This window comes from Triticum urartu, chromosome 3, assembly GCF_003073215.2.
Source record: "Triticum urartu cultivar G1812 chromosome 3, Tu2.1, whole genome shotgun sequence".
Lineage (NCBI taxonomy): Eukaryota > Viridiplantae > Streptophyta > Magnoliopsida > Poales > Poaceae > Triticum > Triticum urartu.
In genome coordinates this window covers 24,794,288-24,809,006 of record NC_053024.1, presented here as the reverse complement: position 1 = coordinate 24,809,006, position 14,719 = coordinate 24,794,288, and the positions used below count along the sequence as shown (strand labels likewise).

Genomic DNA, 14,719 nt, shown 5'->3' with positions numbered 1-14,719 from the left:
GCATATGAAGCGCCTGAAAAAAAATGTAAGGCAGTAGTATAACTAAACTACCAATATGCAAGGCAGTACCTAGCTACCCATTGTTACATCTATCAGGTCAGATTAGAAAAAAAAACAAGTACAAAGTCAGAAAAGCCTACATTTGTACAGCCGTCTGTCAAACTCCCTAGTACATTTGCCTAGCTTCTTGTAAATTTGATAGTTAACTGAAAGCATTTTGTCATCGCCAGAAAAGACACAAATAATCTATGTGAGGAAACAGTGCAGATCAAGATAAACACATCATGTATGTGTGCTCCTGCTGCTTCATTTGTCAAAACTTGAAACTATTAACACACACATATGCTTGGCCATTTAAAAGTAACCAAGCAAGTTTTGGGTTTCTTTTCCTGAGAAGAATGATAAATCTGCTCCTAAAGTAACATGCCGAGTGATTTACTTGACAAGTACACAAGTCAGTTTACCTAGCTAGAACGAATCCAGAGGAAAACCGACTCGTTTAACTAGCTAACAGCAAGCATAGATCCAAACACTGAATCGTCAAAGTGTAACCTGCCATTGCTTTGCTTGCATAAACTCTCACTAGTTCAGTCCAGTCTAATAAGAAATTGATGAAATAAGCAAGTGTCTAAGAAACCAAAAAGCTCAAAAGATTTGAAAAACAGCTCCAATGGTGGATAGCAACAGCAAGCAGGCGCTATCTGGACATATCAACCGACAAAATCAAAAGAATCTCCTCCATCTTCCATAGGGCATAAAACAGCCCACCATGCATGGCCAAAAAAAGCATATCTCAGTCACACTGGACAAAATTAATACTAAAATACTGCATGGGCAAGCAAGACAACTGATTAGTTCAAACACTGGAGCACAATATGTTCACCAGGCATCGCTAATCAGCCCCAGGGTAAGTGGTCATCAAACAGTAGCATTATTGAAACATAATAGAATTACTTGTACGGGAAATCTATTGCTACATGAACCTGTAATCTCATAGTAGAACTAAACGGCAAAGTTCCATCTCAAGTAGGGAAAATGCAGTGGAGCCTAAGACCATATCCAAAGCAGAGCCCAAGGTATATACTGCAGATCATCACAACCAGAAAAGTTGTGAAGTGGCAGAAGGAAAAAAACTACAAGCATCAAGAAATGGCAAAATATCTGCATCCACTAACAATAAGGGTAAGGCCTCGGTACAGAATCTACAGCACATCATGCAGGGGTAAAACGTCAAGCAGGTGGGATTCAACTATAGTCATGGATATTGTCCTAACTAAAAAGCATATTCATGTAGGCATAACAGAATCCTACATAGTCATGCATAGGCAGCAGCACAACATACTGGCCAGAAAATCTTGCAAAGCACAAATAGTGGTCGAACGACAACCATAGATCCAAACACTAAATCGGCAAAAGTGCAAACCTGCCATTATTTTTCTGGCATAAACTCTCACCACTTGAGTCTAGTCTAATAAGAAATTGAACAAACCAAAGAGCTGAAAAGAAAAGCATGGTCACAAGAAGCAGCTCCAGTGGTGGATAGGGAAAAAAGGATGCACTATCTGAACATATCAGCCAACAAAATCAAAAGAATCACGTTAATAGAACATTCAACCATGGCCAAGCAAAACAGATCCCATGACTAGTTCAACCACTGGAGCACAATATGTTCACTCGGCATCGCCAACCAGCCCCAGGGTAAGTGGCCAGCAAGCAGCGATTGATCACCGAGCAGCACAACACAAAGATTCTGATGCCACGAGGAACTGAGGCATAGAGGGTAACCAAAATAACAGTACTAGCGATATTGGAACAGCGGGAGCAGGTACGATAAAGATCAACCAAGTAAATAGGATCCAGCATAGAGGCAGGAGAGGTCACCTTTGCCACAAACAGACTTCCTGGTGGTGACGTTGCTTGTCCTTGGCTCCATTTAAGGTGACTACTGGTCACTGCTTGACCTATCAATAGTGATCGAGGCGATTTGCTTGACATCGTCAATGGAGCTGATGAGGTCGATCAACCTCTCGCACACCCGCGTCGAACCGGTCCTAGGTATTGGTGCCTGATTAGCAAGCAAGACAACATTGTAAGACCCAAGTTTTTTTCTTCTTCAATATATGATTAGAAACTTTAGTGGAAGCATATGAACAGATTAACCTACAGAGAAGCTCTTTCAAACATATAAGCAATAAAACTAAGTAATGCAATCAGAAAACTGTAATGGACTTAAAAGCAGAAGAACACAACTAACAAAAAGTTAACCCAGAATTTTCAACAGAAATCATATGATGAAACAGTAGCATGGTGAATTTCATAAAGGGGATTGCTCCATGTGGTAAGAAGAGCACATCAGAAATGGACTGGGATATCAGGTGTACTTTAGGATTATGAAACAAAGTCTTGGTGCTAACTTAGAAGCAGGCAGAACAATGAATGTGTGCATTGTGGAATTTCAAGCAAAAGAAAAAAATTTAGTCATGGTACTATCATATACAGATCACAATCATATTTCTTTGCTTATGATGGGAGAAATTTAAGATCACAACCGATGATTTGTAGCATATATAGGCTCATATACACACACATTTTAGGGGAGTTCCGTGTAACAACCAGAATTCTAAGACAATAAAAGAATGCCCATCCCAAACATGATGTGTGTTCATATAGATTAGTCTATTCTGAACCCTGCTTGTGCCTCTGCTCTTAGGAAAGCCCGAAAACCATAACATACAAACTGCATGCGCTATTCAGATCTAGGGATAGAGAGGGAAGATAGGGGAACCTCACCATGCTCGCTAGGAGAGTAGGAGGAAGCACCCACCCGTCAGCTAGTTCACCCACACGCTAGAGAGGAGGCAGGGGTAGGGGCACCTATGAAAAAATGTTTGTGATATAAGAAACTGAACATATGAAGTGCCTGAAAAAAATGTAAGGCAGTAGTATAACTAATTACCAATATGCAAGTCAGAGTCTATCGAGTCAGGGTCTAAAAAAAACAAGTACAAAATCAGAAAAGCCTACATTTGTACAATCGCTTGTCAAACTCCCTAGTGCATTTGCATGGCTTCTTGTACATTTGATAATTAACTTAAAGCATTTGGTCATCACCGGAAAAGGCACACACTACCGGAACAGGGCTCTAAGCCGACAGCCAAATATATGCCGACGGCAACCGTCGGCCTAGTCCGAGCTATGCCGACAGCTAGCTCCTAGCCGTCGGCGTACAATGGCCGTCGGGCTATCCACGTCTACGCCGACAGCAGCCGTCGGCACACAACAGCCGTCGGCTTATCCAAGACTACGCCTACAGCTGCCGTCGGCATATATAGGCCGTCGGCATAGATGCGGGCCCACCGACAACGGGCATCACGGCCGGCTAACGACGTCAAATCTATGCCGACGGCCGTGACGGGCGGCCGTCGGCATAGATACGGGTGACACGTCACCGATCCGGAGCGCACCGACCAGGACCTATGCCGACGGCAGCCGTCGGCATATCCGACACGTCATCGATCCGCGGCGCTGTCCATCTGCCCTGGCCGCAGCTATGCCGACGGCTTTGCCGTCGGCATAGTTTTTTTCTTTTTTTTTCTTTTTTTCCATATAGTATTATTATTATTATTAAGCATACAGTATGTGTTAATAAGCATACATATAGTATGTGTTAATAAGCATATAGTATGTTAATAAGCATATAGTATGTGTTAATAAGCATACATATAGTTTTTTTCTTTTTCTTCACTGTTTTCTTTATTATTATTATTTAACTAACTTACATACCATATGTGTTAATAAGCATACCTACATTATTTTTCGGTTCTGTACAGAGCGGTGTGACCCCCCTCACGAACGGTGCAGCCGCCAGCCGGCAACTGGAATGGGGAATAGCTGCATCGGGTCTATACGAAGGGGACTTTGCTCCAAGTGTTTATATATATCGGATGACCTAGCACAACCGGGTGGTGTTGTGGCATGTCCGAAGAGGCGGCACACATCTCCGGGGCGTGGTCCCCCTAACGGACGGCACCGCCGCCGGCACCTGGAGGGGGGAAACGGACGCATCGGGTCTACACGGAGGGGATGTAGCTGTCGGTTTGGCCCCGAATGTTGCTCCCGGGTGTCCCTCTGTGCTGACCTGACACAACCGGGTGGAGAGGCCCACTGGTCAAAGCACGTCTGTGGAAAGTCAAAGGGCTAGATCTCGTGGTCAACCGCTCCAGGGTTAGGCGGGACGGGGCCCTGGGGGGTAGCAATGCCACTGGAGCGTCGCACCGGCCCCTCATACATGCGGGGTGGTGTGGTGGCATGTCCGAAGAGGTGGCACACATCTCCGGGGTGTGCCCCCCCCCCTCACGGACGCGTTGGATCTACACGGAGGGGATCTTGTTGTGGGTCTGGCCCGGATGTTGCTCCAAAGTGTTCCTATGGGCTGACCTAACACAACCGGGTGGGGAGGTCCACTGGTCAAAGCCCGTCCGTGCAAAGTCAAAGGGCTATATCCCGTGGTCAAACGCTACAGGGTTAGGCGGGACGGGGGACCTGGGGGTAGCAATGCCACCGGAGCATCGCACCGGGCCCTCATACATGCGGGATGGTGGGGTGGCATGTCCGAAGAGGCGGCACACGTCTCCGGGGTGTGCCCCCCTCACGGACGGCGCCGCCGCCGGCACCTAGAGGGGGGAAACGGACGTGTCGGGTCTACACGGAGGGGATCTTGTTGTGGGTCTGGCCCGGATGTTGCTCCAAAGTGTACCTATGGGCTGACCGAACACAACTGGGTGGGGAGGTCCGCTGGTCAAAGCCCGTCCGTGCAAAGTCAAAGGGCTAGATCCCGTGGTCAAACGCTACAGGGTTAGGCGGGTCGGGGGCCCTGGGAGGGTAGCAATGCCACCGGAGCATCGCACCGGGCCCTCATACATGCGGGGTGGTTTGGTGGCATGTCCGAAGAGGCGGCACACGTCTCCGGGGTGTGCCCCCCCCTCACGAACGGCGCCGCCACCGGCACCTGGAGGGGGGAAACGGACGCGACGGGTCTACATGGAGGGGGTCTTGTTGTGGGTCTGGCCCTGATGTTGCTCCAAAGTGTACCTATGGGCTGACCGAACACAACCGGGTGGGAAGGTCCGCTGGTCAAAGCCCGTCCGTGCAAAGTCAAAGGGCCAGATCCCGTGGTCAAACGCTACAGGGTTAGGCGGGACGGGGGCCCTCGGGGGTAGCAATGCCACCGGAGCGTCGTACCGCGCCTCATACATGTGGGGTGGTGTTGTGGCATGTCTGAAGAGGCCGCACGCGTCTCCGGTGCGTGGCCCCCCTCACGGACGGCGCCGCCGCCGGCACCTGGTGTGGGGAAACTACCGCATCGGGTCTACACGGAGTGGATTTAGCTGTGGGTTTGGCCCAGATGTTGCTCCCCGGTGTCCCTCTGGGCCGACCCGACACAACCGGGTGGAGAGGTCCACTAGTCAAAGCCCGTCCGTAGGAAGTCAAAGGGCTAGATCTCGTGGTCAACCGCTCCAGGGTTAGGCGGGACGGGGTCCCTAGGGGGTAGCAATGCCACCGGAGTGTCGTACCGGGCCCTCATACAAGCAGGGTGGTGTTGTGGCATGTCCGAAGAGGCGGCACGCATCTTCGGGGTGTGGCCCCCCTAACAGACGGCGCCGCCGCCGGCACCGGGAGGGGGGAAACGGACGTGTCGGGTCTACACGGTGTGGATATGTAGCAGCGGGTTTGGCCCGGATGTTGCTCCCAGGTGTCCCTCTGTCGATGCCCCCCCCCCTTCACTCACCTGACGAACTAAACTACCCCGCCCCCACCCCCACCCTCACCATCGACGACCCCCTCCCCCTTCACTCACCTGACGAACTAAGCTCCAGATCGAGCACGCGATCGAGGGCGGCCATGGCGCTCCCATACCCGCGACCAGGCCACGGCCTTGGCGGACGAAGCTGCTCGAATTCGGTGCCTCCCCTCCCCTCCCCTCTGTGTGGTTCCGGGAGAGGAGAGGGCTGAGCGGTTTAAAAAAATAAAAAATCTACATAAATAATAATACATAAAAAAGGAAAATTATAACTATAAAAAAATTTAAAAATCTATATAAAATAAAAAAGAATAAATATATAACTATAAGAAAACATTAAAAAAATTATATAAAATAAAAAGGAAAATAAAACTATGCCGACGGCAAAGCCGTCGGCATATCTGCGGCCATACGGTAGGCGTTACGCAGATCAGTGACGTGGGTAATAAAAAAATAAAAAAAAAATAATAAAAAAGTATGCCTACGGCTAAGCCGTCGGCATAGGTGCCACGTGGCCTCCTCACATATGCCGACGGCTTAGCCGTCGGCATAGGCTGCCTTATCCACCCGCGGGGCGAACCCCCTCCACTCATTCCCCATCGCGCCCCCGACCCGCCACGCTACGCCGCCGCTCAGCCCTCTCCGCCGCCGCCGCTCAGCCCTCTCCGCCGCCGCCGCCGCCGCCACGCTCTCCGCCCACCTCCTTGCACCGCCGCCGTCAGCCTCGCCACCCGGACCCGCGTCGCCACCGCGACCCTCTCCGCCCCTCCTCGCGTCGCGCCCCTCTCCTCCCTACTCACGCCGCGCCGCCACCCCGACCCAGCTTCGCCGGCCGCCGCCTCCAGCCCGCCCCCCCCCCCCCCCCCCCCCCCCCCCCGCCCCCCCCCCCCCCCCCCCCCCCCCCGCGCCGCGCCGCCCCAGCCAGGCCGCCCCGAGTCCGCCTCCCTCCTGCTTGGGCCTCGGCCCTCGCCATGCCGGCCGGGGCTCGGAGCCCTCCTCCGGCGACCCTTGCAGCGGTGGCCCCGCCGCCCGTCCCAGCGACCCCTACAGCGGTGAGATGGATGCCTGCCAAATTTTTTTTGCATTATGTTACTAGTTGTTATGTGCATGGATGCATGGATGAAATTTGTGATAGTTGTTATGTTACTAGTTGTTAAATGAATTAATGAATATTGGTAGATGGATGGATTGATGAATGTTGTTATGTTTTGTTAGATGAATTTGTGATAGATGGATGGATTAATGAATTTGTTAGATGGATTTGTGATAGATGGATGGATTAAAATTTGTTAGATGGATTTGTGATAGATGGATGGATGAAATTTTGTTAGATGGATTTGTGATAGATGGATGGATGAAATTTTGTTAGATGAATGGATTGATGAATATTTGTAAGTTTTGTGTTTGGTCATGTTTAGTGTTAGGTCATGTTGTTCCATAGGAGACTTAAATAAAGCTTTTTTTGTAATTTGAGATGATGTTTCCTGTTGGTTCATAATATAGTGTCAATGCTTTATGTGATATGTGATGACCTAATTTTTTTTCACTCAGTGTAATTAACAGGATTTGTGGGGTTCCATCTTCGTGGAGTGATCGTCGACGTTGGAGGTGTTGGTCCACGATCATCCCTCTCCTTTGATCGACTACATCGGAGGGTGAGCAGCAATTCCATGACCCCGTCCACTTTTTTTCCATGTCACTAGATTAAATTTTCACATCAAGTCGCGTAACCTAGGTCTTCCGTCCGAAAGGGTTGCATCGATAAATATGCATTCAATTGCATATTTATCACCGCAGCTCTTTCGGATTGTCCAGCGCTTTCCACGGACAGCCCGAGGATGTGTAGATTGGGTACGTTGTTCATGCTCTACCCCGTTCCGAGACAGGATTTCGGCGGCGCCTCCCTGTTGTTCTCTGGATGCACATTCTCTCGGCATTTTGCCGAGACGTGTATCTGGAGAACAGCGGGGAGGTGCTGCCGAAATTTTGTCTCAGAACGGGGTAGAGCGTGGACAACGTACTCAATCTACACATTCTCGGGTGGGATTAGGACCCATCTTTACCTATTAGAGATGTAGGTGGATTAAACGCGGTAGAAACTGAAAATTTGATGTGATTAATTTAAGTGAATCCTTAATTATGTTGTGTGGGTTGCAAAAAAGCAGAGGATGGCAGATAATCAGTGGATGTACAGTGGTTTTATCCGTCGGAATCGAGTAACATCAGAGTGGATCGCGAAAACCGATGTGTATTTGAAGGAGATATTCCGTCGTCCAATGAGAATTATCCCACCATGCCCCTGTGCGAGATGTGCCAGACGTCACCATAGAAATCAGACGGACATGAGTGAGCATCTTCGCACGCACGGATATATGCCAAACTTTGACATGCCGCCGATAAACATAGCCGAGCAGGACCGTGGTAGAGAGGAGGTGATGCGACAACGCATCGATGGATATGAGGACGACGGGGTCAGGGACATGCTAGATGATGTCATTGTTGCAGAAACGGCAAATGCGACACCTTCAGAGAATGAACCGGAGGAGCCGGAGGCAACCGCACAGGCCTTCTTGGAGGTCTTGGCCTCGTCGAAGAAACCTCTTTATGCGGGTGCGAAAATATCTCAGCTGGATGCCATCTCGCAACTGATTGCAGTCAAGGCTGAGTACGGTTGTAGCCAGAAATGCTTCGAAGCATTCCTGGGAGTATGGGCTAACAGCCTCCCTGAGGGTCATGAACTGCCGAAAAGCATGTACGATACAAAGAAAATCATGAAGGCACTCTCTATGGATTATGAGAAAATAGATGTTTGCCCGAAGAATTGCCTTTTGTTTAGGCACGAGTATGTGGATGACAAGTACTGTAGGAAGTGCGGTTCGTCTCGGTACATTGAGGTGGTCGGTGAGGATGGTGAGAAAAAGTAGCTAACCATCCCCGTTAAGGTTCTTCGATATCTTGATTTTATAAAAATACTGCAGCGCCTTTTCATCACGAAGGAGTCTGCCAAAATGATGAAGTGGCACAAGGAAGGTATAAGGTACAATCCAAAAAAAATCATACATCCATCAGGAGGGGAAGAATGGAAGTCATTCGATGAAGAATACCCCGAGGAAGCAGCCGAGGCTGGGAATGTCAGAATAGCCATATCAGGTGATGGGTTGAATCCATATGGTATGTCGTCCAATCCATACAGCTGCTGGCCTATGTTTGTAATTCCGCTCAATCTTCCTCCCGGTGCCCTAATGCAACGGAAGACCATGTTCTTGTCGCTCATCATTCCGGGGCCTGACTACCCGGGGAAGCAATTGGGTGTGTTTATGTAGCCGCTTGTGGATGCTTTGCACCATTCTTGGTACTTTCCGAGGTTGACATACGACCGGGATTTGCAGAGAAATTTCTTGATGAAAGTTTGGTTGCACTATTGCATGCATGACTTTCCCGGCTATGCTCTATTCTGCGGATGGTGTACAAGTGGTAAGATGCCATGCCCAGTGTGCATGCAGGCTCTGCGAATGATTTGGCTGAGTAAGGGTGGCAAGTATGTAGCCTTTGACCTGCATCGACAGTTCCTCCCTCCAGACCATCCAGACAGGGAAGACAAGAAGAACTTCACGAAAGGCCGGGTTGTTCATGAAGTAACCGAGATTCCAACATTTTCGGGGGCAGATGTTCTTGCTCAGCTAAAAGCTCTCAAGCCTAAAGTCGAAGGCAAAGGCAAAGCCAAAGCCAAAGGCTTCGAGGGATATGGTGAGATGCACAACTGGACGCACATTACCCCCTTCTCGCAGCTTCCCTATTTCAAGGACCTCAAACTTCCTTACAATATTGATGTGATGCACACCGAAAAGAATGTGGCAGAGTCACTTTTCCACACGATCCTCAACATTCCTGATAAGACGAAGGATAACGTAAAAGCTAGAGCCGATCAACAGAGAATTTGTGATAGACCACGCCTGAACATGAAGCCTCCCACAGGCGGTCATAAAAACTGGTTCAAGCCAGATGCTGACTTTGTCCTTAAACCGCCAGAAAAAAAAAGAAGTACTTATCTGGCTGAAACAAATTTTAAAGTTCACCGATGGTTATGCATCGAATATAAGTAAGGGAGTCAATCTTTCAACGGGCAAAGTGACCAGCCTGAAGAGTCATGACTACCATGTATGGATTGAGCGGATAATGCCGGTGATGGTTCGAGGCTATGTCCCCGAGCATGTCTGGCGAGTGCTTGCCGAGCTTAGCCATTTCTTCCGCACGCTCTGTGCTAAAGAAGTAAGTAAAGAGGTGATTGAAAAATTGCATAAGAAGGCACCGGAGTTGATAGTCAAGCTAGAGAAGATCTTTCCGCCAGGCTTCTTTACTCCGATGACACATCTCATTCTGCACCTCGCGAACGAGGTATTGTTGGGGGGCCCTGTGCAAAATCGCTAGCAGTACGGACCTGAGAGGTAGAACAAGCATCTCCGACGGAAATGTGGAAACAAAGCTAAGATTGAAGCTTCCATAGCTGAGGCAGTTATCCTAGAGGAGGTGTCAGACCTCAGGACATCATACTATCCAGACCATGTTCCCCATCTGCATAACAAGGTGCCTCGATACAATATAGAAGAGCCCAAGTATCAACCCAGGCTCGATCTATTCAACGCGCAAGGTGGGAGGGCTGGGGCCTCGAAATCTTATAACATGCCACGACAAGAGTGGGAGGACCTCATGTTCTATATCTTGCACAACATCAAGGAAGTTGAGGAAGTGTGGATGAGGTAATACCACTACACCATTCCTTTATGTCTTCCACATCATCATGTTTCATGTTCACTTAGTCCCAGTCTAACACTGCTTATCTTTTTTTAGTGATTTCGTTCAAGAGGAATGGACGGGAGTGAATCCTCCTACTGAGGCGGAGGCACTTACTCTTCTCCGTCATGGAAACCCTGGACGTAAAAATTTTGTTGCTTGGTTCATGGAGAAAGTAATTTTCCACAATCCCCTGTTAAATACCTACTTCAACATTTATTAGTTAACCGAACTAATGCATGCAACAATTTCCATTATACTTGTAGGGAAAAGATCCGAACATATCTATGGATGATGAATTGAGATGGGTTTCCATGGGTTTTGACCCTGCCGTCGTGACATGTAAAAAGTATGATGTGAATGGGTATCGCTTCCATACAGAGGAGCACCAAAACAGCCGCCCCGATCCCAAAACTATAAATACTGGAGTGTACACCCCCGGTCAAAATTCAGTAGACTACTATGGAAGGGTACAAAATATATACGAGGTTAAATTCTGCTAGGGGCGTGAGACCCTAAGTCTGCCTGTGTTCAAATGCCGATGGTTCGATCCGCAGGAGGGGGTAAAACATACGCCTTCCATTGGTTTGGTCGAAGTTAAACCATCAACCGTCTATGCCGGAGCCGATCTCTTCATTGCGGCGACCCAAGCTACACAAGTATATTATCTGCCTTACCCATGCCAGAAAGTGTATCTAAAGGGTTGGGAAGTTGTGTTCAAGGTGTCGCCACATGGTAAGCTACCAGACCCGAATGAAGACGATTACTACAACATTAACCCCATGACATACGAGGGAGTGTTCTATCAAGAGCAACCTGATGATGATGATGATGATGATGTGGTTAGAAACGATGACGCTAGACCATTGGGTGATGATGATGTGGACCCAAACGTCGACGATGCACGGAATGATGGTGAGACCATTGTCAATGAAAATGACATACTTATGCTAGAAAAGTTAAACGAAAACGCTGACGACGAGGAAGAGCCTCCACCTCCGTCGGACAACGAAGATGATATGATTGATAGTGATGATGAGACGGACCGAGAAAGAGGTTACAACAGTGATGATTCATATGGGTTCTAGCAGATGTACGTTTCAAGTATTTTTTTTCTATAGTTTAGGAATATGCCTTTTTATGCATTTTTATTAATGTGTTTATTATCATGCCTTTCCTTCATTTCATTAATTTACTAATTGCTTTTTCTCTTTTCAATGCAGGTTCGTGGAACATGGGCAAGGGGAAGGCCGACGGCGTGTGTTTCCTACGCAAGGTCGTCGGCCTGCCTAGTCGGAGTGGTCGAGCACGTAATCCTCCCCCTCGGCTACTTGACGATGACTCCTCACAGGGAGGTCGAGGGAGAGGTGCCCCTAGAGGAGGAGGGGGCGGGGGGAGAGCCTCTAGAGGACGAGGTGCTGGGGGGAGAGCCACTACAGGGGGTCGCGGCCAGAAAGAGCGCACCCTCACCGACTTAGGGGTGTTGTCTTCGAGGCCCTCCTCTAGTGAGGTACCCTCCTCTAGTGAGGCAGGCGAGGAGGAGGAGGAGGCAGGCGAGGAGGAGGAGGAGGCAGGCGAGGAGGAGGAGGAGGAGGAGGTTGGGGAGGAGGTTGGGGAGGGGGAGGCAGGCGAGGAGGAGGGTGGTGGCGGGGATGATGGTGGTGACGGGAAGGGGGTTGACACGAAGGGGTGGCTACGTGGCAACGCAAAGCTACCAAAGCAGGTTCCTGCTACTGAGGAGCAGAAGTGGCTCATTGAGCCCACGAGAAAAGAGTAAGTGGTTCATTATGTTGCTTGTCACATGCTTATTCCGGTTGTTATTTATTTTTCTTGTCACATGCTAATAGTTCATTCTTTTGCAGCAACTGGATATATTCTAAAGGGGTCCGTATTCCCAACGGCCTCATCACCGTCTTGCTGAAGTTATATTGGCCGGGGTTGTACTGTCCTGATCCAGTCAGGCAGCCGGACCGTCGGGTTTTGGCCACGAGCTGGGACCACTGGGAAGCGGCCCGCCATGCGGACCATGAGACCCATGCCAAGGCCGTGATCACTACTTTCTGGGTGAGTTCTCTTCAGAAGCACAAGTCCATTCTAGTTTCATGAATGATTTAACTCATGGCTTCTCCCATTCTTGTTTCATGCATGATTGTAGAAATTCTATCGAGTTCTTCCAGAGCACAGGGCTAGAGCGGACTAGATCGTGCTGCTCCAATGCAAGAAGAAGGCCCGCCAGATGCAGTACGAGGTGCGCTATGTGGCCATCTCCACATACTACCACGACTATCTTGGTGTGAAGATGACCAAGGAAGAAGCGCGGAGGATGGGCATTACCTTGGAGAGGCCCGAGTTCTTGGTGGTAAGTATAAAAGATTTTTCATTATGCTTTCATTATGCTTACATTACCTTGTGGTACATTATGCTTTATGCTTTATGCTTCCATAACACCAATTTGGACACACCTACATGCCATTATGCTTTTATTATGTAGGTGTGTCCAAATTGGTGTTATGGAAAAGACGAGTCCTGGGCGGCATTGGTGGATCTTTGGTGTGATGAGGCTGGAGCCTGGGCGGCTATGAGAACCCAAAATAAGGCTAACCGAGGGACGGAGGGAGTACATGCTCAGGGAAACCGAAACCACTATCTCCACAAGGCAGTTAATGTATGACTAACCCCATTAAACATTCTTCTTCTTCTATTTACCATCACTTTCTTATGTATGACTAACCTCTGTTTGGTGGTGCAGGAGGAGAAACTGAAGCGGCCGCTCTCACACATGTAGGCGTGGGAGATCGCCCATACGCGGAAGGACCCCAAGCCTGGCGAGCCCAAGTACTACGGCAAGAAGACCGCAGGGAGGAAGAAGGCCTACTCCGAAGCGTATCTGGAGTTACATCCTGACACACCTGACCCCATTGCGGCGCCTCTGGACGACATGGCGGTGGTGAGGATGGGGCCCAAGGAGCACGGTCGGGACGCGGTTCTCGATGCTGTGATCACTCCTAGTATCTCCTACACACAGCTTCGTCGGATCGACCCGAGCCTGAGCCAGCGCACGAGCCAGCCAGTGACTAGTACACAGTCCCTCTTTCAGGAGCAACAATCTGTAAGTATTTTCCCTCTTATCTTCATTTCTCACTTCATTTTCCGCATTTAGTAGTTTTATGAGCTCCATCATGTCATACCGTAGGCCTACATGGAGTACACACGCCAGGAGACCATGGCGTGGCATCAGAGGCTTTATGAACACCAAGTGCAGAGGGATAGCCAGATGCAGCAGGCTTTTCAGGATATGGCGGCCGGCAGGTGTCCTCAGTTCCCTACAGCACAATGCCCTCCAGCACAACCAGTGCTGATGAGCTTTGAGGAGTTTGTGGCACAGAACGCTGGCCCCTCGCCGGTTAGTTCATCCCCAATCTATTCACCCAAAGCATGTCATGCCTTTCAACACAGTCATAGATCCCGTGCATATGTCTTTTCAACATGCAGGGAACAGGTGGATCTACCGTTGGCGGTGGTCTTCGCAGCACTCCGGAGACACGGAGCCCGACCACTCCGATCCACGGAGGCGGAGGCGGTAGCGCTGCCGCTAGCACTGATGACCTGGACTTTGGCCGTCTTGGCGGTGACGACCTCCGCGGTGCTCGATGATGCTTGAGATGTGATGATGATGCTTGAGATGACTTGTGTGTGCTGATGATCATTTAGCTGACTTGTGTGATGATGCTTATGCTTACATTCGTTGATATGCTTATGCTTGTGTGATGATGATCTATTGTTGTCATGATGCTTATGCTTACGTTCGTTGATATGTGCTGATATGTGCTGCTCATATGTGCTGTTATATATGTGATGTTATCTGAATTGAACTGATTTGAAAACAAACAGAAAAAAGAAAAAAAAATAAAAGCAAACTATGCCGACGGCTAGGCCGTCGGCATAGGGCCAGCGTGAGCTCCCAGTTGCTGACACGTGGGAACCTATGCCGACGGCCTTGCCGTCGGCATAGTTTGAAATTAAGCCGACGGCCTGGCCGTCGGCATAGGTGCCCACGTGTCAGCAACTGGGATCTCTCTTTGAAGGACTATGCCGACGACCTGGCCGTCGGCTTAATTTCAAACTATG

The 14,719-nt window shown here is 49.3% G+C and overlaps 1 protein-coding gene across 1 annotated transcript; it reads left to right on the top strand.

Moving 5' to 3' along the window:
- The first annotated feature begins 13,386 nt into the window (after nucleotides 1-13,386).
- Nucleotides 13,387-14,401, top strand: LOC125547768. The gene is made up of 3 exons (XM_048711544.1): nucleotides 13,387-13,700; nucleotides 13,785-13,994; nucleotides 14,084-14,401. The coding sequence occupies exons 1-3, from the start codon at nucleotides 13,530-13,532 to the stop codon at nucleotides 14,243-14,245; spliced, it is 543 nt and encodes a 180-aa protein (XP_048567501.1). The 5' UTR covers nucleotides 13,387-13,529; the 3' UTR covers nucleotides 14,246-14,401.
- Nucleotides 14,402-14,719: the final 318 nt, after the last annotated feature.